This window comes from Seriola lalandi, unplaced genomic scaffold (genome assembly GCF_002814215.2).
Source record: "Seriola lalandi dorsalis isolate HSWRI2012SDOR001 ecotype SW California unplaced genomic scaffold, Sedor1 jcf7180002054609, whole genome shotgun sequence".
Lineage (NCBI taxonomy): Eukaryota > Metazoa > Chordata > Actinopteri > Carangiformes > Carangidae > Seriola > Seriola lalandi.
The window spans coordinates 321,726-348,515 of record NW_019525162.1 but is presented as its reverse complement, the minus strand read 5'-3'; the positions used below and the strand labels follow the sequence as shown (position 1 = coordinate 348,515).

Here is a 26,790-nt window from a genome sequence, read left to right as displayed (position 1 = left end):
ATATATATATATATATATATATATATATATATATATATAGTGTGCCAGGAAACTTACAAGCTCATGTGTGCAGTTTTTCCTCCATATTGTTCAGTCTTTTTTGTCTCTCATCAGCTATGTCCTGCCCACTGAATAGCCATCATGAGACCTGTGGCACAGCCTGTCCTGCCACCTGTGAGGACCCATTCATTTCAAGCCCCTGCTCCCTGGCTTGTGTGGAGACCTGCCAGTGCAACTCGGGGTTTGTCCGGGATGGTGACACCTGTGTCCCCTTGTCCCAGTGTGGCTGCGTTCACAACGGCTACAGTTACCACAGCAACCAGATGTTCTGGGCTGATGAGAGATGCACTGAATGGTGTTTTTGTGACCCCCACACCCACCAGACACAATGCCATTTGGATTCATGTGGCCCTGATGAATACTGTGATCTTCAAGATGGAGTCACAAGCTGTGTGCTGCTCCCCCAGGAGACGTGCATCTACACCGGACATCGTGTGTTCACCTTTGACAACTACGCCTATGATTTGCATGGCACCTGTCAGTACCAGTTACTGGGCATATGTGAACAGAAACAAGGACTTGATGTCATTCAGGTTCACGTACAGACAGATGGACAGCTAGAGTCAGAACTTCATGTCCTGATCAATGTGAGTGGTGTGCTTGTGGAGCTGAACAGCAAAAACACTGAGAACATTGAGGTGAGTGAGTCCTCTTATTGCTGTGTATTTCTTACCTTTTTTTGAAAATTTCATGTTAAGTATTTTTGACACCGTTATAGGCCATACATAATGATCTAATAATTAGACCAAACTTGACAAAGATTACTTTTGAAAATGTATTGCCCTTTGCTGACTTTCAAATGCAATTTTGGCACCCCCTACAGGTTGATGGTGTCAAGAGGCGCATGCCTTATCACTTAAGCTCCACTGCACTAGCTTTCTCTTTGGGGCTGCACACTTTCATCTACACAGACATGGGCTTTGAATTTACCGTCAGCACAGAGGGCATAGTTAGTATTAGTCTCTCCCATAAATATGCTAATACTACTTGTGGACTGTGTGGCAACTTGAACTCTGATCCAGCTGATGACCTCACAGCAAGTGGCACACAGGAGCATCTCAGTCCTGAGTATTTTGGAAAAGCTTGGCGAAGTGGGCGGAATCCATGGTGTGTGGAGGGCTGTCTAGGAGGAAGTTGTCCAAAATGTTCACCTGAGCGTCTGGCCCGATTCTCTGACCCGGAGGCTTGCGGAAAAATTCTGGAAGTTAATGGACCATTCAGACACTGTCATGGCAAAGTGGACCCCTCCAGCTTTTACAAGCACTGCGTCAGTGACCTGTGTCTTCATGGAGGTCTTCAGCCTGCACTGTGTCACTCCCTGGCAGAGTATAATGCTGTCTGTCTTTCCCACAAGGCAACAGTTTATGCCTGGAGGAGTCCTGGATTCTGCTGTGAGTGTTAATGCGCTCCAAGCTCTGTTGTGCAAGTGAATTAAATGAATATCCCCTACAATTGTAACTGTGCTGTTTGAAGTTCAGCATCATTGCACAACAAATGAAATATGGGGGATTTGCAGATGCCTGTGCAAGCACATAACATTTCATCATGCTTAGATTGTCGATACTGATATTGATCACGTAACGTGGAAAAGAGCATGGTGATTATTTGCATTTAAATCAGATATATGCCTGTAGGTACCTTATGTAAACTTTGTTCTCTAGTGCATTTATTGAGTTAAAAAAATGCTTTTGTATAATTTAGATGCAGTGTGATGTGACTCATTGGTATTGAGGCCACAACCTTTAAGATGCTATTGGACCACTAGATGGTACTAATGCATCACTGGTCAACCCTAACATTTACAGCATTTTCCTGTCTGTCTGTCTTAGATGACTGATTTCTGTTTCTCTACAGACCTGTCCTGTCCCTCCAGTACCAGTTACAACACGAGTTCTGCCTCTGTTCACCTCTGCCTCGGCTGGCAGAATAAAACGGTAGAGATGCCTCTAAACACTTGGGAGAACTGCCTGTGTGAAGCGGGTTTAGTTCACAGTGGCAGCCTCTGTGTCTATCCAGAAAACTGTGGCTGCTTACACCATGGAGAGTACCTCAGGGCAGGACAGGAGGTGTCTACATGCGAACAAAGCTGTTTATGTCATGCTGGGGGACACATGACTTGTCATAATGTCTCCTGTGGAGAGGATGAGGAGTGTAAGCTTATTAGGGGTGTTCAAGGTTGCCATACCAAACCCAAAGTGGCACACTGCTCTGTTGATGGATCCCACTACACCACGTTTGATGGACAGGCATTTGAATTTCACGGTTCATGTAACTACACTCTGGTGCAGACGTGCCCTCTCAAGAAAATGGATGTGGTGCCTGTTTTGATTGCTGCACAGGGCAGCCACAGGGAGGGCAGGCAGATCTACCTGCAAGTCAATAAAATGTATTTGAAGACGTCAACAGCTTTTCCTGGAAAAATTCAGGTAAAGATTTCATTACCTTCAACATGACTTACTGTTCATCTCTTAACGTGCACTATAAAGTAATTTTTCACAGCATACACAAACTGTATTGCATATTATGTTTTAAAAGTGAATTATTTCACTCAGGTAAATGGAGTTTATGAGAATCTGCCATTCTCCCAGAACAATGTCACTGTACATCAGAAAAATGGATGGATAACCATCAGGACCCGACAGTCACTTGAGCTTATTTCAGACCTACGAAACCACATTCAGGTCAAGATTCCCAACATTTACTACCAGACTACCTGCGGCCTTTGTGGAAACTACAATAATAATCCTTTAGATGACCTGCAGCTGCCCAATGGCACAGTGATCTCTGATCTTGGCATCTTTGGACCATCATGGAAGTTAAGTGGTATTGAATCATCATGCAGCGACACATGTGACAGCAGCTGTCAACTCTGTCAGTCCCCTCTGCCAGAGTACACCTCTGACCTGTACTGTGGCCTCCTCACACACCCAAGAGGACCATTCTCCTCTTGTCACCATTTAGTGTGCCTACAGAAATACTATTCGCTCTGCATGAAAAACCTTTGCGTTGCAAAGGGACAACGCTGGGCCCTCTGTGGCGCCCTGTGGGCCTATGAGGCAGCATGTAAGGAAGCAGGAGGGATGGCTGACCTCTGGACAAACACCACTGGCTGTGGTAAGTCTTAACAGCTTAGTATATTATTTAATGATGTCTTAATTAAATGGGACATTTCAAATAAAATGCATTAAAATACAAAACTGGAAACTGACACTTTTTACTTTGCAGCTTATCAGTGTCCTCAATTCAGCCACTACAGCCAGTGTGCCAATGCTTGCTCCTCATTGTGTCCTGAGATTAACCAGGCAGTGCAGTGCCCCAGAGACTGTGAGGAAGGTTGCCAGTGTGATAGTGAACACCTTTATGATGGCCATGCCTGTGTACCAGCAGAGCAGTGTGGCTGTGTACAGGACGGGAGGAGGTTTATGGTCAGAATTAAACAGTTCTGTTTATAGTTTAATTGAATTTAAATTGTCATTCATTTGTACTTGCATTAGTCCATTTGTTTGCAATATTGTAATCAAGAGTATTATTCAAATTGATATTTTACTACTTTAGTAAACTCTTTTAAATGTTATTAATTGGTTTCTTCCTGTTTTTTCTATTTTCAGGCCTCTGAGAGCAAACTTCTCCAAAACTGTACTGTTAACTGCACCTGTGGGCCTCCTCTTATCTGTGAGCAATACTCATGTCCTTCACTGCACAGATGTATAGTTTTAGATGGAATCATGACCTGCCACAAGGATGGTGAGCATTTGGACAACTGAAGCAACATTTTTGGATACTGATGTTACTTTGCTTGCTAGTACATGTATTACTTTTTCTGTAGTTAAATCTAAAATATGTGTATTTTTCTTTATGTAGAGCAAATCCCAGATCCATGTGAGAGAAAATGTGATAAAACAGAGAAATGTTCTCTGAGCAATGGTGTGCCTGTCTGTAAGAGCCATCAGGGTCTGTGTTGGACCTGGGGAAGGCAGCACTACCACACCTTCGATGGGCTCAGCTATGACTTTGAGGGCACCTGTACCTACCTGCTCGCAGCCAGCAAAGGGCCAGCATGTGGTCTGACACCATTTAGTGTGTCCAAGAAGAATGACTGCAAAGGCAATAGAGCTGCATCCTCCACACAGGTGGTGACTATACAAGCTTATGGGTTCATCATCAAGCTCAGTAGTGAAAAGGAGAGCATACGTGTAAGTAAAGATCAGTTTGAGTAAAACTGCAGCTCACGTTTAATTTTTTAATAATCACTTACGAGTCTCCCCTTCATTTTCAGGTTAATGGTCAGCTGACTTACATTCCTGTTAATTTGTTGCGTGGCAAGATTGAGGTCTCTTACATGGAAGGCAGAACTGTGCTGAAAACTGACTTTGGTATGCGTGTAGTCTTCGACTGGAACTCCACTGTTCTTGTTACACTGGGCCCACACTACAAAGGCAAAGTTTATGGGCTTTGTGGCAATTTTAACGGTGATATTCAAGATGAGTATCCTGTAACTACACCTGGTTCCCCTCCCATTAAGACGAGTGTGGAGTTCGCAGAGTCTTACAAGCTCTTTGATGGGGACCATAACTGTTGCACTGGTTGTGAACTGGATGAAGAGGCCTTACTAGCAGATCCTGCGTCTGACAGCTCTAGTTACAGTAGACGGTGTGAAGTGCTCATGGATCAGAATGGTCTGTTGGCCCACTGCCATAGTCATGTCGATCCATACTCCTTCTATGAAAATTGTGTAGTTGACCACATTCTTAACACAGAGTTGAAAGTTGCTCTTGACCAAGCCATAAAGTCTTACTCCATAGTTTGTGAAGAATCCATGGATGGCTACTACAGTGAAGTGACAGTTGGTAAGTAGTCTTACAGAGTAGTGCAATTTATTGCTGTTAAAAATTGCTTGCAACTACACTGCTAGAATATTTAAATGACATGCCAATAAATCATTTCAGATGTGCAGTGTCCTCCAAACAGCCACTACAAGACCTGTGGCACAGCCTGTCCTCCATCCTGTGAATTTAATGCCACATTCTGTAATAAGATCTGTGTTCAGGGCTGCTTCTGTAGCCCTGGCTTCATCAGGAGTCCAGAAGGCTGTGTAAGTCCACATCGATGTGGCTGCATAGGCTCAAGAGGCAAATACCACAGCCTCAACTCAACTTTCTGGATCCCAGACAACTGTGGTCAACTCTGTACTTGTGGACCAGCTGCTGGAGAGGTCCGCTGCCGTCCAGCCCAGTGCCCCAGAGGAATGGTCTGCAAGCAGCTACATCACAAGAGAGTTTGTCAACCTGAAAAACCCCAGAACTGTACCATTGTTACTGGGCTGCATTTTACAACCTTTGATGGACATTATTTTGACTTTAGAGACAGTTGTGCATATTCATTAGTTCAAACTAACTCCAACTTAACTGGTATGACGCCCTTCAGTATCACTATATCTGATGCAAGTTGCTACAAAAGACTTTTTCATAGCCTTACCTTAACACTCTCAGTCTATGGTCTGGAAGTGGTGGTAAAAAAAGATGACCCAGGAGAGGTTTTGGTGAGTACTTAGCAAGGTCTTACTGACAGATTTAAAATGAACCACTGAATGTAATCCAAATGTGTTTTTTATTTTAATTCTCAGGTTGATGGACTGTTTAAGTCTTTACCATACTCTCACCAGATGGGCCATGTAAATGTCTACCGCACACCTTCATCGGTTGTCATTCACACTGATGTGGGATTACAGCTGATCGTCTATAATAGCGGTACTCTAATGGTTATCCTCCCCAGCAGTTATGGCTCTTCTGTCTCTGGGCTTTGTGGGAATGCCAATGGTGACCCTCATGATGACCAAATGATGTCCAATGAAGAGCTTGCCAAAAATACACTAGAGCTTGCCCACAGCTGGAGGGCTCGTGGAGCAGAGACCTGTTGGTCCAATTGTTCCTCTGGACAGAAGCATTGTCGTATTGAGGCACAGAGGCTTTTTGAAGGCAGTGATTTTTGTGGGGTGTTGTTGAATGAGCTAGGACCATTTGCAGACTGTGCCTCAGTGTTGGATCCCAAACCTTACTTCCACAGCTGTGTAGTGGATTCCTGCTCTTTTGACGGACACTACTCAGCACTGTGCAATTCTATTGCATCTTATGCTGCTGCCTGCCAAGCAGCTCAGCTGCCTGTCAGACAGTGGAGGAGTGACACTTTCTGTGGTGAGTATTTGGTTCAGTGTCTTTAGTTACATTTTATTTGCAGTTATCACAGAAAACACCTTGCAGCTGATTATGGACTCAGACTCAGACATAATTTTTAATACTTCAGTTTTAATATTTTAATGTTTGCCAGGGTTTAGAGCTTTACCAAAAATGGCAGCTACATGAAGATGATTGTTACAGTGTAAGCAAGGCACATATCATTTATTTTATTTATTTATTTGACAGGTAAGGTTATATCATGTAAATTAAATATTTACATCTGAGTTTACTTTACAGCAGTGTTATTTTGCTCATAGACGGAAGGTGAACATCAAAATATTTCAGTCTCCCTAAGTGGCCACAGAAATGAAGTAATTCATCATAAGATGTTTTTTATTTTTGCACAGTCTTGTACTCAGACATTTACCATGAAGTCAGTGGGGTGAAAGTTAAGAGTGGAGGGGTGGAGTTTTGGCTGTATGGTAATAAGAACAAAATTCTGTGGGATGAAAGTACATTGATTGTATTTAGTGAGAATATGAATGACACATTTTATGTTTAAAAATGCCTTGTGCTTCTAATGAGTTGAAGTAAGACTTATTTACCCTCTCTCCCACTAGGCATGCCATGCCCTAAGAATAGCCACTATAAGCTGTGTGGAACTCGGTGTCCTGTTGTGTGTGCTGGGCTGTCCTCTCCAGCAAACTGTAGTGGAGGTTGTGAGGAGGGCTGCCAGTGTGACACTGGCTATGTCCTGAGTGATGGCCAGTGTGTGCTGGTTTCTGACTGTGGCTGCATGCATGAGGGACAGTATCACCCTGCTGGCCACTTCAACTCTGAGAAAAGTTGCCAGAAGTGCAACTGTAAAAGAGGAGAAGTGACCTGCAGCCCCATGGAGAGCTGTTCAGTAAAGGATGGCCTTGTCTTGCAGTATGGGGTGTGCCAAGTGTTTGCTGGCTTTGGCTACATCACATTTGATGGTGTTATTCTGCCTCATCATGGTGCTTGTACATATGTAGTGTCAGCCCTCTCCTCTAAAGCCATACATGACTATTCTCTGCTACTAAGCTTTAAAAAAGATAGTAATGGCATTTTCACAATCAGCAGACTAGTATTTCATTTGCTTTCACTGAAAGTGTCTGTTGACCCCGAAACTCTGTGGAAAATACAAGTAAGTTCAGCGGTCTCTATGGATTTGTGTTAAAGTTGCAAAGAGTTTATAAAATGTATCTTTAACTGGTGTCTATGCTCTCAGGTAAATGGAGAAGAACGCAGTGTGCCTTTTGACAATGGAGAACTTGAAGCATACCAAGTTGGCGACAGACTGATTATCATCACACCATCTGGGGTGGGAATTGACTTGTCCTCTACCCAATACCTCAGATTAACTGTACCGCAGGTGTATGATGCCACAGCTTCGGGCCTCTGTGGGAACTTCAACGGGGACAAGTATGATGACTTGAAACTGAGAAATGGCCATCTTACTGAAAGCTTTGCAGAGCTCCTGCACAGCTGGGCAGTAGTGACTCCTGGACAGCATTTCACTGATATTTGTGGGAAGGAGTGTGATGATTGCAGCCTGTCCTCACATGAAAGCATGCTCTGTGATGTCCTGTTGGACAGTAGTATTGAATTCAACCACTGCTGGAACAGTGGTATAGAGCGTGATATTTACAGAGTTATGTGCATTAGGGCAGTTTGTGCTGGGGCTGGGCACGTCGCCGCCTGTTTAGCACTGGAAGCCTATTCTGCAGCCTGCCAGGCTAAAGGAATACCAGTAGGGTCATGGAGAGAGAACACTCCTTGCTGTAAGTGAATAGGTTTGATCGTAGTTTAAATGAAGAGCATATGATACACTCTAAATGATCTGTATTTGCTACCACCAGCTCTCCAGTGTCCTGACCAGAGCAGCCCAAGAGAGTGTGTTGACTCCAGCTCCAACTCATGCCCCGCTCTGCTCCAGCCTGGCTCTTCAGCAACTGGCTGTTCGGAAGGATGCCAGTGCAGCTATGGCAATGTGTTTGATGGGAACCAGTGTGTACCTTACAGTCAGTGTGGGTGTGTTCTCAATGATATATACATCAAGGTAAACGTATAAGCTTAATACAGACATTAAATGTATGTATCTATCTATGTACACTCTCAAGGGAATATATTATTTGTTCTTAAAGCTCACATGCAGAATTTCTCTCTTCTCCTCTCAGATGGATGAGCGACTATACACCGACGGCTGCGCCAAGATATGCTGGTGCCACACGTTGGGTGGGGTGATATGTGAAGAGGCAGTCTGCAACCCAGGGCAGCAGTGTGCTCTGAGGAACGGCTCCTGGGGTTGTCATAATGGAACAGAAGTTTGTAAACTCTGGGACAGTCTCCAAATCTCCACACTCAGTGGGCAGCATTTGAGCTTAGAACCTGACTTATCTTACAGTCTGATGTCACTCTGCGATGAGGCCAGTGTTCAGTGGTTCAGCCTGGTCTCTTACCATGGACCTTGTGATGGCAGCTTTTCCAGGCTTGTCACCGTGTTTCAGATCCTCCTGCATGGATTATCAGTTGCCATACAGGAAGGCATGGTGAAGGTATAACTCCACTCATGATTTGATGGCCCCCAAACTGAAGCATTAACAAATTTTCCAGTGTTTTTCCTAACTCATTGTTGCACCCCACAGGTGAATGGACACTTTGTTTCCCTCCCTTACACCTTGTCGCCAGGGGTGTCCCTGTCATCTGGTGTGAACCAGGACAAGTCAGAGGTAACAGTGATCTTGAGAAGAGACACTGGGATGGAGTCAGAGTTGGAGATAGAGATTGGTGTTACCATGGTGACAGTCAAGGTCCCTTTCTGGTACTCAGGCAAATTGTGTGGTCTCTGTGGAAACCTTAATGACCTCCACTCACACAGTTCAGTCAAATCAGGGGTTCTCCCTGACTTTCCTGGCTGGTAAGTGATCCCCTCCACAATAAAAGTATTATACATGTATTCACTAATGACTGTTTGTTTGTTTAAAAAATTAGGCCAGTAATAAATTGTTTTCTCTTTTCACAGTGGCTTCACTGGATGATAACTGACAATTTTAATGTCCTGAGTAAATGTGTATTGTTGAATGTTTGAAATACAAAAACTATTTAAAAAAAACTTTGTATATTCTGTCATTTTAACTCGATAGGCATTCCCTCCTCATGCATTTAACATAATACTGGCAGCACTCTTATCAGTTAATACCATACACCTTTTTTAAACAAGGTCATCTCTGGTCAATATTGATTACATTCCCACAAAAATCGAGGGCACGCCTTAATCCAAACAATGTGTACAGTAACTAAGCCAGGCTTACCATCGCCCTGCCCAAGGGCTTCTAACCACTTGGATACTAAATAAATATTTGAGTTTGGTTTATTATAATTATTAAAAAAAAATATATATGACTCTAATGCAAACTGTTAAGTGCCAAGTTATATTTACTTTCTCTCCATTACAAATGATTGTGGCACCCTCCACTATATGCTGTTCTTTTGTGACACACAAAACCAACAGAAACCACCTGTTTAAGCCAACATCTGCCACTTCACACAAATGTTTAGGATTTGATCACTTCCATGGAATCATCCACTCATTTATGATATTGACAAGGGACACATTACATTACAAGCATGAACTGACTTGAATGACAGTATAAACAGTGGCTGAAATTGTAAGTCTAGCAGAGCTTTTTTTTTAACCAATTTAAACACACATCAAAATACTAAGTGGAAGAGCATTTTGTAATTAAACAAAACACAAAGTTACAGCGGGGAAATGAACATACTGTCACATTTCAGTGACATTTATATTTAACACTTGCTAAAATGTACTTGCATTAAAACTGCTTTATTTATACAGAGAAAATCAGTGGGAAATATGTGTTTTATATCCTAGAAGAAACCAGCATTCCTCAAAACCCAGCCCTATTATCAAACTGGACTGATATCTGCTCAGACTCTTGGGTAACTTTGAAGATAAGTTGTGATTTTGGTCTTATCCTCATTCTTGCCTTGCGCAGTCTAAAATGGATAATATTATTTAGTTACACCAGAATATACAGCTGAATGTGGGCAAATAATCAAATTGACTTATATCTGCCTGGCGTTATACATCCAGTGGCACTGTTTAAAAAATACGTTAAAAAAAACTGGGTTATATTGAATAAACATAATTAAAAACTACTAATTAATGTATTATGTATTATTCTGATGTCTTTTCAGTATTTTGTCATTTTCCACCAAGGGAGAAAAAAAAGGTTTCTAAAGAAGTTTGTCCAGGTTGATAGACTTATTTTCCATCAAATGCATAAGTAGTATTACCCATACCTAAAATTTATCTTCTACACCATTACAAATTATTGAGAAGTTCATACAAGGATCCCTGGGATTAAATGATAGGATGTTCATGTCACTAGGTGGTATTAAAGCAAAAGATGAATAAGTGTATTTGGTATTAGATCTTAGACCTATGTCAACATACAGCAGGACCTACAAGTCATTGCCAAGTTCTGCCTTAATTTGCTTTAGAGGAAGGTTACTTTTTAAAGTCTTACCTGTTGACATAAGTTTTTGACTGGCCGTGTTTTTTTCCCCACCAGAGCATATATAAGGATGGAAAAAAGACATCACTCTTTATTCGTAGCAGGTAAGCACTGTTCACTCTCAGATTATTTATGTTGACTGTTTGGTCAAATTGTTGGATTTATATCACTCAAATAATTAAAAGTTTTAATACTTCTGTAAATAAAACAACAATTTCTGTCTTTCAGCCATGGGTACTCTGTTGCTGCTTTGTGCTTTGGGGGCAATTCTCAACCGTAAGTATATTTTTTCATATTTTTTAACTGTTGCAGGATACATTTGAGTGTTCCTTATTTCAGCTTGATATATCCATACTTGTCTTCTGAACACAGTACTTGTGATGAAAATTTAAAAATTCTGGAAAATCTTTCTTTTCTTTAATACCTATCAATAATGCTGCTCATCATTAATGACTATTAAACCTGACTAAATGTGGCTTAGCTCAGTTAATCAACCGCAGCAGCGTTCCCCAAACCTTGTCTTAGAATTCCCCAGCAGGACGTGAAGCCAAGTGAACCCTCAGTTTGAAGAAATGAATCCAGGTTGTCAACCCCCCTCAGTTGAGAGAATTGTCGTGCGGCCGTACCAGGTGCCTGTGCGAATGAAGCAGAATGTTAAACAGGTGAAGGATTTGAGAGTGCAGCACATAAAGGATAGCCATCTAAATTGAAATTTGCTTTTGTTGGGAATAGCATTTACCTTCAGCTGCTATTGAGTTGCAACTATTATACTGAATGGGTGAAACAGGAGTGTAATCTAAATCCCCCAGGCCCTGACTGAGCCCAGAAAATGTTCTTTTCACAGAATAGGCACAGATATTGATAATATTTCCATTATGCAATTATATTGTCTGCAAAAGTGACTTATTGAGTGCTGCTGAGAAGCAGTCAAGTGACTATTCCTCCGTCTAAATCTCTCACAATGGTTATCAAGAAAAAAAGCAATCCATCCATTACAGACTAGCATTCATTCCTTCTTTTTAACTTTGAAATGAAGGTATTTTTCAGTCACTTTTTCTTTGGTGTCATATTGTTTCTTTGTACTGTGTATGCGATCCAAGAAGTATCAAGCCAAGTTTGTATTGCCAGTCTGCGAATCCTTTGATTGCCTTGGCACAAATAGTCTCATTCATTTCCTAATGCTTTTTTTTTTTTTTTTTTTTTTTTTAACATATTTTCTTCTCATACACAGGATTTGTGAAGCACAATTTTGTACCTGACTACTTCACTTTAGGTAACTTCAAAACAACTCTTGCTTTGACACATGTTTTTCCTGTCTGTTTCCTTGCCCTGTCTGTCAGGTCCATCTAGCGCTGGATGGGCAGGGACGGAGTTTGCCCTGTCATTCATGCAGAATTATGCTCCACATTACGATAGTCCTCGCTTTCAGCTCTATGTCATCGCTGTTCAAGCCAATGCTAAAGTGACAGTCGAAGTGCGTCCTTTAAACTTCAGGCAAGAGAAAACTCTAAATGCTGGAGAAGGGGTCACCATCAGTCTCCCTACCAGTGTCGAGATGTACGGCAGTGCGAGGTCTCCCAACACAGTGCACATTGAAGCCTCAGCAGATGTGACTGTAACCTCCTTCAGCTACAAGCAGTACACAGCAGACACCTCTGTGGTGTATCCCACCACTGAGTGGGGTACAGAATATTTCATCTTTACACCTGCTGGGACGCCCTATGGCTCCTTTAAAGAATTCTCTGTGACAAATGGAAAACAGGCCAATAAAGTAGACATTTTCCCACGAGGCTCAATCAACTTCCAGGGTCGTGTCTATGAGAGTGGCAGCCACATGGTGATAGATCTCCAGCCATATGAGAGTGTCCAGCTCCAGAGCGAGAATGAACTTTCTGGCACTAGAGTCGCCTCTCAGCACCCTGTTGCTGTTTTCACGGGTCACACTTGCACCTGGCGCTTCTCAAAATGCAACCACGTTTACGAGCAGCTACTGCCAGTGAGCAGGTGGGGCTCCAGCTTCATTGTGCCTCCCCTGCCTTTCCAGAAGAAATTTGACAGCCTATTTCTCCAGGCCTCCCAGCCCACCCGAGTCACCATCCAATATGGCAAGCGTGAAGATGCTTTGAGTTTGATCAGGGGGCAGGTAATGGAAATCCACTACCATGATCCTGAGACACTGTCCATTCAGGCTGATCATGGCATCCAGGTCCTCCTGCTCTTCAACGGCTTCTCATTTGGCTGGATCCACTACTACGACCCTTTCTTGATGACCATCCTGCCTACAGACCGTTTCTGCTCCTCGTATGCACTAAGGGCTCTTGATGACTTTGAAAACAAAGCCCTGATTGTGGCACAGACAAGTGCAATGGCAGAGCTGCGTATTGATGGTGCGAACCTACCCCGTGATGTTCAGTGGAAAAAGGTTGCAGGGACAGATTTCTCTTGGGCAGAGATGTCCTACAAACAAGCCCCTGGCAGCAACAGACACATTGTGTCCAGCTCTGGTTCCAGCTTTGCTGTCTACAGTATAGGAGTCGGCCAGATGAATGGTTATGGTGCCCCAGCACCATGTATGAAGCCAGGTAAGGAGCACATACCATAGCTGTTCATCATTAGAAAAAAAAAGTTTCAAGGAGATATTGTTAAGAGAAACATTATATTGACTTGAAAATGTTTTACATTGCAGATAGATTAACTGTAATGATTTATATTCTTCATGTTTTTCTAGTATCTTTGTCCTGCAGCAGTATCACCTGCAGTGCCAGTGAGGTGTGTGAGATGAAGGGAGGGTATCCTTCCTGTGTCCCCAAGCCAGTGGAAAGCAAACCTGGTACCTGCTGGGCCATGGGAGATCCTCATTACCGTACCTTTGATGGTCGACACTATAACTTCATGGGTACCTGCACATACGTCATTGCTAAAAACTGTGGAAAGGATGATCTCCCAGCCTTTGAGATCCTTGCCCAGAACGAGAACAGAGGAAGCCTCAGGGTGTCTTATGTCGCCCTGGTCACAGTGAAGGTGTATGGCATCACCATCACAGTAGTTCGGTCTGAAACAGGTCGTGTGAGGGTAAGGCTTTCTGTTTGTAAAGGATTGTTATTCAATATGCAAATTTTATTTCAATTAAATAATTTGTAATATTTAATTCAATTTATTATGATCATTAGTTTTAATTATTTCTTTGTGTGACACATTAAAATGCATACATTTAAATCAATCAATTATGAATGTGATGGCCTCATAATGTATTTTCTGTTCTCTTTTGTGCAGATTGACAACAGTCTGTGGAGTTTGCCAGTAACATTGAACAATGACAAACTGAAAATGTTTCAGAGCGGTCACTCTGTGGTCATTGAGACCGACTTTGGCCTTACTGTCCGATATGACTGGGAACACTATCTTGTGGTCACTCTGTCCAGCAGTTATGCTGGTAAGACCTGTGGTCTCTGTGGCAACTTCAATGGCAGTCCCAATGATGATTTCACTACACCCTCTGGCACCCAGGCAGATGGGGCTGTGGCCTTTGGGAGCAGCTGGAAGGTTCCAGGTTTGGTGAAAGATGACAGATGTAGAGATGACTGTGTGGGTGGGTGTGAGCGTTGTGAGCACAGCCTGATGAAGATGTGGGAGGGTGACTTGTTTTGTGGGCTCATCATACGTATAGTTAATGGGCCATTCAGCAAATGTCACGCCATCATTGACCCACAAGCTTACCTGGAGAACTGTAAATATGACGTATGCATGGGAGGTGGCCTTCGACATTTCCTGTGCAATGCACTGGAGGCTTACACTGAGGCCTGCCAGCTTGCTGGGATCCAGGTTCAAGATTGGAGGAAGATGGCAAAATGCCGTAAGTAATTTTAGCTAAATTAATCACTAGATCAACTCACTTTTCATTCTCTCATTATTGATCCAAGCACTTATCAAACTCTACTCTCCTTCCTTTTCCTAAAGGTCTTGAATGTCCAGCCAACAGCCACTATGAGCACTGTGGCAATGCCTGTCCTGCCACTTGTTCTGATCCTGATGCTCCCTCCAAATGCAAACGCCCCTGTGTGATGACCTGCACCTGTAACGCAGGCTTTGTTTGGAGCGGAGGTCAGTGTGTGCCTGCCGCTCAGTGTGGTTGTACCTACGAGGGTCGATACATCCCTGCTGGGGAGTCATTCTGGGCTGACCAGGGCTGTCAGAAATGGTGTAAATGCATTGCTGGAAGCAGACTGGTGGAGTGCCAGAATAAAGGCTGTGGGGCAGGACAGCAGTGCAAGGTGGTTGACGGTATAAGAAAGTGTCAAGCCCTCTCCTATAGCACCTGCCAGGCCACAGGTGATCCCCACTACATGACCTTTGACAAGACGAGGTTTGACTTCCAGGGAACATGTGTCTACCAACTGGTTGCACTCTGCTCCAACAACCCGGAGCTAGTGCCCTTTGAAGTGCTGGTGCAGAATGATCACCGGGGCAGCAAGGTGGTTTCCTACACCAAGTTAGTCGAAGTCAAGGTGTATTCCCTCAGCATTGTCATTACGAGGACACACAAGGGCCTGATTATGGTAAGAACTACATAATGTTTAGCATGTGCAAGTTTCATTCTCTGAGTTATTTGGACATGTTCTGTTCGCAATATTTCATCATAATAGGTAAGTGTAACTGTATATTCTTCTCCAGGTGAATAATGAGCTGGTCAACCTGCCTGTGACCCTGGCTGGAGGGCAGGTATCTGTATATAAGAGCGGCTGGTATGCTCTCCTCACCACAAACTTTGGCCTTGAAGTCTCCTTCAACTGGGAAAATGCTGTGTTTGTTACACTTCCAAGCAACTACATGGGAGCCGTTTGCGGCCTCTGTGGCAACTACAACGGCAAAGGCCAGGATGACCTGATTCCAAAGAACGGTGACAAAGCTGTCTCACCAGCAGCTGTTGGTGCCAGCTGGCGAGTGGCTGAGATCCCGGGCTGTGTCGAGGGCTGTAAAAGGGCGTGTCCGGACTGTGACATTACCCAGAAGGTTCAGTACGAAAAAGGAGACTTCTGTGGTATACTGAGAGACCCCAATGGGCCATTCCGTGGCTGCCATGCTAAGGTGGACCCAGCTGGTTACTTTAAAGACTGTGTTTATGATGTTTGCCTGTATAAAGGCAGGAAGGATGTGCTGTGTCAGGCTATTACTTCATACACATCTGCCTGCCAGGCTGCGGGGGCCAAGGTGTACAGCTGGAGAACTAGTCAGTTGTGTGGTGAGAAATGCAATCCCTTAAAATCATTTACATAACAGGCAAAGTGAGCATTATATACTGTAGCAGTATAGAAAGTATAACAATAACATTTTTACTGTTCTGTGAGCCTACCCCTTTTTTATGTTTACTTTAATGTGTGTGTTTTTATGAAGTTTTGTGATAACTGCTAACATTTGGCATCTGTGTCCAGTAAACTGAAAAAACATTTGCCTTGTCTTTTATGTCCCTCGTGTCCAGCGGTGAAATGTCCAGTCAACAGCCACTATGAAGTTTGTGCGACTGGCTGTCCCGCCACTTGCAAAAGTCTGGCCCCTCTTTCAGGCTGCAAGGTTCAATGTAAGGAGGGCTGTTCCTGTGATGACGGGTACATCCTCAGCGGAGATGTATGTGTTCCCTTCTCACAGTGCGGCTGCCTCTACAACGACCGCTACTACCGCATCGGCCAAGTGTTTTATCCCAACGGGCAATGTCAGGAGGAGTGCAAATGCACACAAGATGGAGAGGTAATGCATACTGATGTGAACAGTTTAAACTTGCAGTTGTAATAATTTGATAGTGGTCAATGTGAACTTGCGGTCTGGATTTTTATAACACTTCTCTTGTTTCTCAACTGTTTTTCTCAGGTTGAATGTCAGAAGTTCTCATGTGGCCCTAATGAGAACTGTAAAGTAGAGAATGGCGTCCAAAAATGTCACCCTGTTGGTAAGGGTGTTTGCCACGCCTCTGGTGACCCCCACTACCGCTCTTTTGATGGGCGACTATTTGATTTCCAGGGCACCTGCACCTACACACTGTCTAAGAGCTGTGGGCTGGAAGGCACCCACCTGGTGGCCTTCTCTGTTGAGGTGGAGAACGTGCAGTGGAACCAGATGGTGAACAACAAAGTGGTGTCTGTCACTAAGCTGGTTGCTGTGAAGGTCTATGGATTCACTCTCATCATGCGGAACAACATGTTTGGAGTCCTGGTGAATAATCCTTATTTGAACAATATCCATATTTGCAATACAGTGATTTTTTTTTCTCTTTTTTTTTTACTTGTATTGTGTAATGGATGTAAAAGTAGTTTGACAAATACTTTAGCGTTCATACCATCAGTAGTTCTGTAAATGAGACCTTTGCCTCTTTTTGTAGGTAAATGGAGTGTTTAACTATCTTCCTGTGAATCTGGATAATGGAGCTGTGCTGGTCTATCAAGAAGGCCAGCATTATGTTATTGCAACAAATTTCGGACTGCTGGTCACGTATGACCTGGTCTACCATGTGACAGTCACAGTACCTGGCAATTACCGTGGTAAGGTCTGTGGCCTTTGTGGTAACTTCAACGGTAACCAAAAAGATGACTTCCAAACGCCCAAGCGCCAGCTCACCAGCAACGTGAATGTGTTTGGAACGTCATGGAAGGTCACCATCCCCGGGGTGGTGTGTAAAAATGGCTGTGAAGGCAATTACTGTCCTAAATGTGAGCCAGCTCGGAAGGCCGTGTTTTCAAAGTCCACTTACTGTGGTGTTGTTACTGCACCCAAAGGTCCTTTTGCAGTCTGCCATAGTAAACTGGACCCAGAGCCATACTTTGAAGACTGTGTGTTTGATGTGTGTGCTTCCAATGGGGATGGAAAGGTGCTGTGCAACAGCATAGCGGCCTATGCCTTCAACTGTCACATGGCAGGAGTGGACGTCAAAAACTGGAGGACGGCTTCATTCTGCCGTGAGTGACAAACAGAAATTCACCTTTTTGTTTTTCCTCCAAATCAACCTTTTATTGTCCTCTATCATATTAATACTGTAAACTTTACGTGTAAGCACAGCCTCTTCTCTAATACACCTTCTCACTGTCTTGTGATGTTTTATTTTAGCCATGAAATGTCCAGCCAACAGTCACTATGAGGTGTGTGCAGACGCGTGCTCTGCATCCTGCCCAGGCCTCACAGAGATAGTCCAGTGCTCCACCAGCTGTACAGAAGGCTGTGAATGTGATGATGGCTTCTTATTCAATGGACAGATATGTGTCAAAGAGACTGAGTGTGGATGCTATGACAATGGGAAAACTTACAGGGTAAAATTCAACACCTCTGTACAAAAAAGCCATTTCATAAACTGTTATGTACAGCAGATTGCTTTTTAGTATAGAACTGTCTTAAGCAAATACCTATAGCAACATTCATGCTCATGTTCATGATTTTTTCCACCACATTAGCCAGGCTTTCTCATGACATTTAAATAGCAGATTGTCTAAATTTGTGTTTCTTGACGAGGTGGAATGAGAATGATATGGATCCTTCTTGAACCTGTTATTTCAATTATTTTATTTTCCCCTATGTAATGAACCTGCTCTGTGTCCCCAGCCTGGTGAAGTTGTGCATGAGGAAGACTGTAACACAAAGTGCACCTGTAATCCAGCAACAGGCCTCGTCTGTCAAAAGCACTCCTGCCCTCAAAGCACCAAGTGCATGATCAAGAAAGGAAAACGAGCATGCTACAATAAAGGTAAGACTAATAACTGTATGTTTATATTATCCACCTTTATCTATTCTCAACTGAATTAAAAGTAAATACTCTTTTCAATAAATGTACCATAAATAAAGGTACAATTAAATTATTATTGAGTTAAATCACAACTTTCCAATTAATTTCCCTTTGTTTGTCCTGTGTAGATCCCTGCAAAGATGCCAATTGCCGGGTCAAGGAGACGTGCCGGGTTGAGAAGGGTGAAGCTGTGTGCATCCCCAACTACACAGGCATCTGCTGGGCCTGGGGTGACCCCCACTACCACACATTCGACGGTTACAACTATAACTTCCAGGGCACCTGCAAGTACGTCATCTCCAAGACCTGCGGGAATCTGGATGGTCTAGTGCCATTCTCAATCACAGAGAGGAATGATAACAGAGGAAGCACAGCAGTTTCCTACGTCAGGGAGGTAGATGTGTCTGTATACGGGTACAGCATCATCATAGGCAAGAACCAAATTGGTCGAGTCACGGTAAGATTTTAGTTGCTTGTCTGATGTGTTTGACCTGTAGTTTTTTCAGTGTGTGTGTATGTAATATATATATATATATATATACTGTATACATTTACATAGGTGGACGGGGAACTGCTGAATCTTCCAGTACGACTGGGTGACGGTGAAGTGTCAGTGATTCAAATTGGTCATACTGCAATGGTGCAGACGAACTTTGGCCTGGTTGTCAGCTATGACTGGAACTGGGAACTGGTCATTCAGCTGCCCAGCAGCTACTTCGGCAGTGTCTGTGGTCTGTGTGGCAACTTCAATGGCAACATCGGTGATGAGTTCCAGAATCCTGCTGGAAAAGCTGTCTCGTCAGTGATAGAGTGGGGCAAGAGCTGGCAAACGCCTGACCAGGACAAGGACCATCCTTGCTGGGACACATGCGAGACAAACTGTGCTACCTGTGATGATAAGCAGGCTAAGCTCTATGAGACTGAGGCTTTCTGTGGGGCTCTCACAGCCAAGACCAATAGTGTGTTCCAGAGATGTCATGGAAAATTGGACCCCAAGGCCTTCATGGACAGCTGTGTGTATGATATGTGTCAGAATAAGGGAGACAAGAGGATGCTGTGCCAGGCATTGGCCTCCTACAGTAGGCAGTGTCGTGAGGGAGGAATAATAATCAAGAACTGGAGGAAAAAGTTTGGCTGTCGTGAGTATTTGTGAGAAAGTCTTTTGTTCAATATTTCAATCAAATATTTAACCTTTTTTTTTTCTTCGTTAATGCAATTTAATTTCAATTCCTATCCAGCAATGAACTGTCAGCGTCACAGCCACTATGAAGAGTGTGCCAGCCCGTGCCAACCATCCTGCCCGTTCCCTGAACAAAAGCAGGCCTGCAACGGTGCCTGTGTTGAGACCTGTGTGTGTGACGCGGGTTATGTCCTCAGCGCTGGTGTCTGTGTACCTGCTAAAACATGTGGTTGCTCCTACCAGGGTCGCTATTACAAACCAGGCCAGCACTTCTGGGCCGATGAGGTTTGTGGTCGCCTATGTGAGTGCGATGCGACCCTGGGCATGGTGACATGCCGTGAGGCATCCTGCTCTGGCAACGAAAGGTGCACCATAGAGGATGGAGAGCGCGCCTGCCGACCCATCAGTCACGCCACATGCACAGCCTCAGGTGACCCACACTACCGCACTTTTGATGGCCGCAGGTATGACTTCCAGGGAACATGTGTATATCAGCTGGTGGGACTGTGTTCTCAGCAGCCCGGGCTAGTGCCGTTCAAGGTGACTGTGCAGAACGACCACCGGGGAAGCAAAGCTGTGTCCTACACAAGGACCGTCACGTTTTCCATATATGGAATCACCCTCACCATCAGCAGAGAATACCCCTACATGGTCCTGGTGAGTATGGATAATGTGAAGCATACAGGTGATTTAATAAAATATTGAAGAGGTAGTTGCAGCCTTGTTTTTATGTGGCTTTTTGGAGAGAAATGAAATGGGACACAGCATGTAGTTACAGCACTGAAAATAAAAACAGGACAGATATTCTGAGCCTCATACAAATTAGGGGATGATCTGATAATGCCTTCTGTCATTGTGCTAATTCTGACATCCCTCATGCTCCTGTGCGTATAAATTTAATTGCATTTTAAGGACCACAAAATTATTAAATCTTTAATCTCCTAAAAATATTCCCCCCTCCCTCCCCCACTTTTTGCTCCTCAGTTCAATGGGCAGCGTGCTTTGTTGCCACTGGAGTACAATAATGAGCTGGTGGTGTTTCTCAGTGGCTGGACAGCTGTTGTGGAGACAGCTGTTGGTATCACTGTGACCTTTGACTGGCGGAGCACGGTGAGCGTAACTCTGCCCAGCAACTACCAGGGTGCAGTCTGCGGTTTGTGTGGCAACTACAACGGAAACGCTAAGGATGACCTGACCATGCGGAATGGCCAGATTGCCCCTGACGGAGTCAAGCTCGGGGAGAGCTGGCAGGTGGCCCTCGTACCAGGCTGTTCATCAGTCTGCCAGGGGGCGTTTTGCCAGGCCTGTTCAGACTCCCAGAAGAAAGAATACCAAGCCCAGAAGTACTGCGGTATTATCGCTGACAAAGCAGGGCCTTTCAGAGATTGTCACAGCCATGTGGACCCTGCCCTTTACCTGGAGGACTGTGTGTATGATGCCTGTCATTATCATGGCCACCGTGGATCAGTCTGTGATGCAGTGGGAGTGTATGTCTCTGCCTGTCAGAGCCGAGGAATCACCATCCACTCCTGGAGAACAGAAACCTTCTGTCGTGAGTTTGTGATTGTGTTTTCATTTTTTGTTTTCATATATGAAATCTCTTATTTCAAATACATACATACATCTTTCATATCTCACCCTGTTCCTCTCCCCTTCTTCTCATCCTACCCCACAGCAATGTTGTGTCCAGCGAACAGCCATTATACCCTGTGTGTCACGGGTTGCCCAGCCAGCTGCGCCAGCTTAACGTCCTATGCCACCTGTCACAGGCATTGCACAGAAGCCTGCGAGTGTGACGAAGGCTACCTGCTGAGTGGGGGTACCTGCATGCCCGTGAGAGACTGTGGCTGCTCATACGGCGGTCAGTACTACAGGAAAGGAGACGTCTTCTACCCTGAAAGCGAGTGTGTGGCACAATGCATCTGTGGAGAGAACGGCGCAGTATCTTGCCAGAAGGCCAAGTGCCGAACAGGGGAGATCTGTAAGCTCGTAAAGGGAGTGAAAGGCTGCCACCCTGAGGGGCAAGGCAAGTGTGTCGCTTCTGGTGACCCTCATTACATTTCCTTTGATGGACGGAGATTTGATTTCCAGGGTACCTGTGTCTATGTATTGGCCAAGGTTTGCAATGATGACAATGGCCAGCTGACTCCATTCACTGTAACTCAGGGGAATGAGAAGTATGGAAATGGAAAAGTGGCTGTGACCAAGTCGGTTACAGTAGCAGTCTACGGTTTTGTCATTTACATCCAGCAGGGAATGCCATGGAAAGTTATTGTGAGTGCAACAACTTTATCCAATTAACTTTTTACATTTGCACATTTACTTATTTTAGAGGGAAAATGTGTCACTGTGATTCATCTTCCTTTTCCTCCATCCAGGTGGATGATGAACTTCTAAACCTCCCTCTCTCCCTGGACGATGGCCGTCTTAGAGTCACCCAGGAAGGTCGCAACATAATTGTCCAAACAGACTTTGGACTGACAGTCCTCTATGACACTGTCTATTATGTTGAGGTGATCGTGCCTTCTACATACCAGGGTAAGATGTGTGGTCTCTGTGGCAACTACAACAAGAAGGGTGGCGATGACTTCATACTACCTGGTGGCAAACAAACAAAAAGTGTTGATGACTTTGGGAAGGCGTGGGTGGTGGACCTGCCTGGGTACGTGTGTGGCGGCTGTGGAGGACAGTGCCCAGTGTGTGAGCAGGCCAAGGCTGCATTGTACGGAAAACCCGACTCCTGCGGCATCATAAGTGCACGTGATGGGCCTTTCAAAGCCTGCCACAGTAAAGTCGACCCAGCAGCATATGTTTCTCATTGTGTGTTTGATGTGTGTGCTGTGGATGGCAAGAAAGATACTCTGTGTAACAGTGTGCAGGCCTATGCTTTGGCCTGCCAAAGTGCAGGTGTTCAAATCCAGCCATGGAGGAGCAGCTCCTTCTGCCGTAAGTTACACATACATGTATTTTAGCTGAAGAATTTTTTGGGTTTTTTTTTGTGTTTTATATTTCAGGTGCACAGACAAAGTTTCACAAATGTCTTCTTCTCTTCTAGCTGCTTCCTGCCCTCCACGCAGTCACTATGAGGTGTGTGCCGACACCTGTGGCGGGACCTGTGCCAGCTTTATTTACCCATTTTCCTGTTCGGAAAGCTGTTTTGAAGGATGTCAATGTGATGCCGGCTTTGTATTCGATGGCATCCAGTGTGTTTCCTTGGACAACTGTGGGTGTGTGTACGACGGCAAATATCTGACGGTAAAACTGTGCTGACACTTTACTTTGTTGTCATACATAGAGACTGTGCTGCAATTTAGAGTTATTCATGAAAAAGAAGCCTATAAAAAATTATTAATACTTTCTTTTCTTGTCATAGTATTTACACATGAATAGAGATGAAAGACATTATTCATCAAACTGGAAGATAACATTATACACAACGTGCATTTCCAGGCGGGCCAAGCAGTGGTGGACAAAGACTGTAAGTCCAAGTGTGTGTGCCAGGCCTCTGGTGTGGTGAAGTGTGAAAAGCTGTCCTGTGCCAGTCGGGAGGTTTGCGGTATAAGAGACGGAGTCAGAGGTTGCCAGGCCAAACAGGTCCACTGCAGCATCAACCAAGTTGGCCACCTCAGCTCCTTTGATGGCATGTCTGGAGCCATGGGAGCTCAAGGGGCATTTGAAGTGGCATCTCTGTGTGATGAGACCGCTGAGCTGTGGTTCCGTGTGGTTGTGGACGTCAGGGTCTGCAGTAAAGGGGCATCTCCCGTTGTCGCCACCGTGTATGTGTTCTTCAAGGAAACCATCGTCACAGTGAACAGCCAACACGCGACCTGGGTGAGAGGAGCTGGAAGGGATAAAGAATAGTTTAAACCACGACAGCAATCATTTTGATGTCGATTTTTTTTTTATTCTGTCTCAACTCATTTTCTGTTTCTTCTCCGTTCCCCGTCTTCACGTCATCCAGGTAAATGGCAGGAAAGTGTCTCTTCCCAGCGAAGTGACGCGTGAACTATCCGTCAAAATCTCAGAGAAGACTGTGATCATCGAGAAGGCATCCTCTGTGCGGGTCACCTACTCAGTCTCACAGGAGGTCAGCGTCGTTGTTGACAGCACCCTGTCCGGTAAAATGTGCGGCGCCTGTGGCAACTACAATAACGACTCCAAAGATGATATGAAGACTGCAGGTGGGAAAATTACCACTGATGTGTCTGTGGTTGTCGGCTCCTGGAGCGCTGGGGACTTTTCCAGATGGTGAGTATGTGAAAGCTGTACTGTAAGATTTCCTCTGTATTGATGTAATTGGTGAAGACACATTGCTACATTTAGGGCCTTGGTAATGATAGTACTTTGCTACAGTACATGCTCCGATCACATTGCTCCTGATGTTAACTTTAATTGTTTTAACAGGATAACAACTTTGTCTGCTCAGCTATGCTTTTAACCTACAATCCTACTTAGAGTAGAAGTTTCAATCTTGAACTCCATCTTACCCTTTATTATGCAAACTGCAAACTTAATTTGACCACTGAAATAATCAAGTACAGATCAGCGAGAGATGGGACGGTGCTATGACCATTCAACCGCTTATTCTCTTAACAGCAAGAACTAAACAAGGACTCCACAGAGCCCTTTTAAAGGAATGAGAGTGTGGTTTTTAATTGCATTTGATCCAATTTAATTAAGAAATGCCAGAGAATCCCCTATGGTAATTACTGATTAAAAAGCAGGTGAGGCTGACAGGCATGGCCATCAAAAGCTACCAAGCTTGCAATCCAATCACTGCTTGTCATCCAAGGACACTTAAGACTCATCTGGGTGCAATATTAATTTGAGCGCTCATCTTTAGTTCTGTGTTGTAGCCTTAAGTCAGTCCCTTAGAGAATAAAGTTTTGTGCCCCCCCCCCCTTCCTTTCTCAACACAAGAACCTAAACACACCGGAAAATACCCCTCAGAATCAATTCTGCTCCTGAGTGTTTGCGTTTACCTTTAAAATACAATGTTCGGAAGTGTTGTTTGTAATCTCTGTTGTGCCTGAGTGAACAGGTCTTTACCTTGCTCAAGCGCCCTTTGACTGCAATTTTTTTTTCTTTTTCATTTCAGTGGCCTGTAGAGACATTGACTCCAAGGCAATAGAAAGCATCTGTTATAAAGGTAAAAACTCAACTTGTTTCCTCCCAAATCCATGAAGCGATGCATCCTCGTGAAAGAAACAGCTGTAGAATGTGGTTCTACATCCCTGCTTTTTACCCCCATTAAATAGGATGAAGAAGACTGTGAAGTTGTTCAGCTGTAGTTTACTGCTTGTTTACATCCAGTCTTACTCATCACACTTCTCCTCTTCCTTCTTGATTCCATGAAATTCTTTTTGCTTGTTCATTGGAAGTCTGGTCTTCTATTGTTCATTTTGGAGTTGAAAACAAACCTCGCTCATCCTTGACCAACATCTCCATCTAGTGGAGAAGGTAATCATAGAATCTCTTAACACCAGCTGAGAGCAAGGCACGGTCACAAGTCTTATAACCGTCTTATTATATCTGTACAGTTTTAAAAACGTTTAGGCCTATGTTTTGTTTTGTTTGTTTATGTGTTGTCCTCACTCTTGTGACCAATAAACAATGTTTCATCTCCCCGTGTGTTTGCAATTTGTGATCATTCCCAAAGAATGTACAGTGGTTTACAATCTGTATAACAAATTAGAAAAGTATGACTCATAAGGGTAATGATTGTGTGGCTTCTGCTGATGAAAGAGGAACTATTGTATAAACTTGATGTCTGGATAAGCTAACTGTACCAAAGGTTCTTGTCGAGGGAGGGGAAAAGAAAATTCCTCATACCCAGGAAACACTCTGTATATCATAGCCTGTGTTCCCCATATTGGGAAGGGACCTGCTGCCATTAAACTCCACTCTGTTCTTGCTGCTGGTGGAGGATGGGAATCTGGCAGTTTGGTGTGGGAGAGACCTTGGGGAGACAGTTTTCATATAGCTGAGAGAAAACTATATCTCACTGACAGACTGTGCTGGCTGTGAAAGCACACTAGTGTTTATGCTTTCACTTCACTGCACTGAGCCACTTTCCAAAGCCCGTAAATTAAACCACAGTACAACAGGCTCACTGTTTGATGCTACTTGTGTATCTTTTATTTATTTGGCTTTGGGGAGGAAATGAGCATGATCTACAGTTCATTATAAAACCATGTTTTACTATCAGTGCTGGCAACGAAACCACCTGGGAATAATCTCCTCCTCACAGACGCACTGAACTGTTGCTCTGCTAGTGTTGTTTACCTCTGCGCAGGGCAGCCCGGGGTAATTTTTTGGGGAGTTACTTCAGTGGCAGAGCGCTCACACCAGCACCCCGCCCCCCTCCCTCTCCTCCTCTCTCTCTCTCTTTCTTTCTCTCTCTCTCGCTCTCATTCCTGAGACAAGACCAAGGAGGAACAGTCCTCAACTTGGTGCAGCCGAGTTCTGAACAATCTCCACAGGATGCAAAACAGAATTATTCATTTTTAATCAGTGCTGTTCATTTTTTATTAGATCATCAGAGTAGGTTTTTCTTTCTTTCTTACATAGAGTAACTAGTGGAAAACTTCTGAGCAAAGTTCGGCTCACTGCGCGAAAAGAACTCGCATTAGAGTTTAATAGGAGGCTGACACACGGTAAGTTTGTTTAAAAAGTCTGATCCTTGTGCTCCCCTGGAATGAACGCATTTTGTGACATTTGTTATTTCACTGCGACTAGAAATGTAAGATTAAACATCTAAAATCTGCATCTTAAGACTTCCTAAATACCTTTTTGTGTCCACGTGTTTTTGTCTTGCAGAGGTTTTCCTCTTTGTTTTGTTTTTTTGTTTTGTTTTTTTGTCAGTTTCTAGAGCACGACTTCCACCCAACGGCCAACTTCCAACTAAATCCCCGTGTCGACATGTGACGGTTTAACTACGCTCAGCCGCCGCTTCTGTTGCCCTGACAAACGCACGAGCTCGTCGTGTTTTTGTTTTCAATTTACCGGTGTTGTGTGTCGATTTTTGTTTTAAAAAAAAAAAAAAAAAAA

General features: G+C 44.0%; 3 protein-coding genes across 4 annotated transcripts in view; all 3 read left to right on the top strand.

Annotated features, from left to right (window-relative positions):
- Positions 1-9,372, top strand: part of LOC147818364 (IgGFc-binding protein-like) — a 12,179-nt gene extending 2,807 nt beyond the window's left edge. Inside the window, 16 exon segments of the mRNA XM_087177537.1 lie at positions 115-698; positions 884-1,451; positions 1,915-2,486; positions 2,613-3,174; positions 3,286-3,485; positions 3,669-3,804; positions 3,922-4,253; positions 4,337-4,907; positions 5,007-5,599; positions 5,684-6,251; positions 6,854-7,404; positions 7,489-8,041; positions 8,120-8,319; positions 8,438-8,815; positions 8,906-9,177; positions 9,283-9,372. Coding sequence (XP_087033663.1) covers positions 115-698; positions 884-1,451; positions 1,915-2,486; positions 2,613-3,174; positions 3,286-3,485; positions 3,669-3,804; positions 3,922-4,253; positions 4,337-4,907; positions 5,007-5,599; positions 5,684-6,251; positions 6,854-7,404; positions 7,489-8,041; positions 8,120-8,319; positions 8,438-8,815; positions 8,906-9,177; positions 9,283-9,298 — 6,656 coding nt within the window. The 3' untranslated portion in view covers positions 9,299-9,372.
- Positions 9,373-11,028: 1,656 nt separating this feature from the next.
- On the top strand, positions 11,029-25,364 carry fcgbp (Fc gamma binding protein). The gene is made up of 21 exons (XM_087177522.1): positions 11,029-11,074; positions 12,139-13,380; positions 13,527-13,870; positions 14,072-14,651; positions 14,756-15,354; positions 15,470-16,037; positions 16,275-16,540; positions 16,661-17,002; positions 17,169-17,742; positions 17,891-18,090; positions 18,380-18,521; positions 18,689-19,017; positions 19,120-19,699; positions 19,799-20,397; positions 20,725-21,292; positions 21,416-22,014; positions 22,119-22,686; positions 22,796-22,995; positions 23,191-23,571; positions 23,702-23,988; positions 24,839-25,364. Exons 1-21 carry the CDS (start codon positions 11,029-11,031, stop codon positions 24,846-24,848), a joined length of 9,024 nt encoding a protein of 3,007 aa, XP_087033648.1. The 3' UTR covers positions 24,849-25,364.
- A 781-nt stretch (positions 25,365-26,145) lies between these two features.
- Positions 26,146-26,790, top strand: part of LOC111664951 (FXYD domain-containing ion transport regulator 6-like) — a 12,378-nt gene continuing 11,733 nt past the window's right edge. For both annotated transcript variants that reach the window (XM_023419768.2, XM_023419767.2), the window contains exon 1: positions 26,146-26,396. The gene's annotated coding sequence lies outside the window, so the exon portion shown is untranslated. The remainder of the gene's footprint in view (positions 26,397-26,790) is intronic.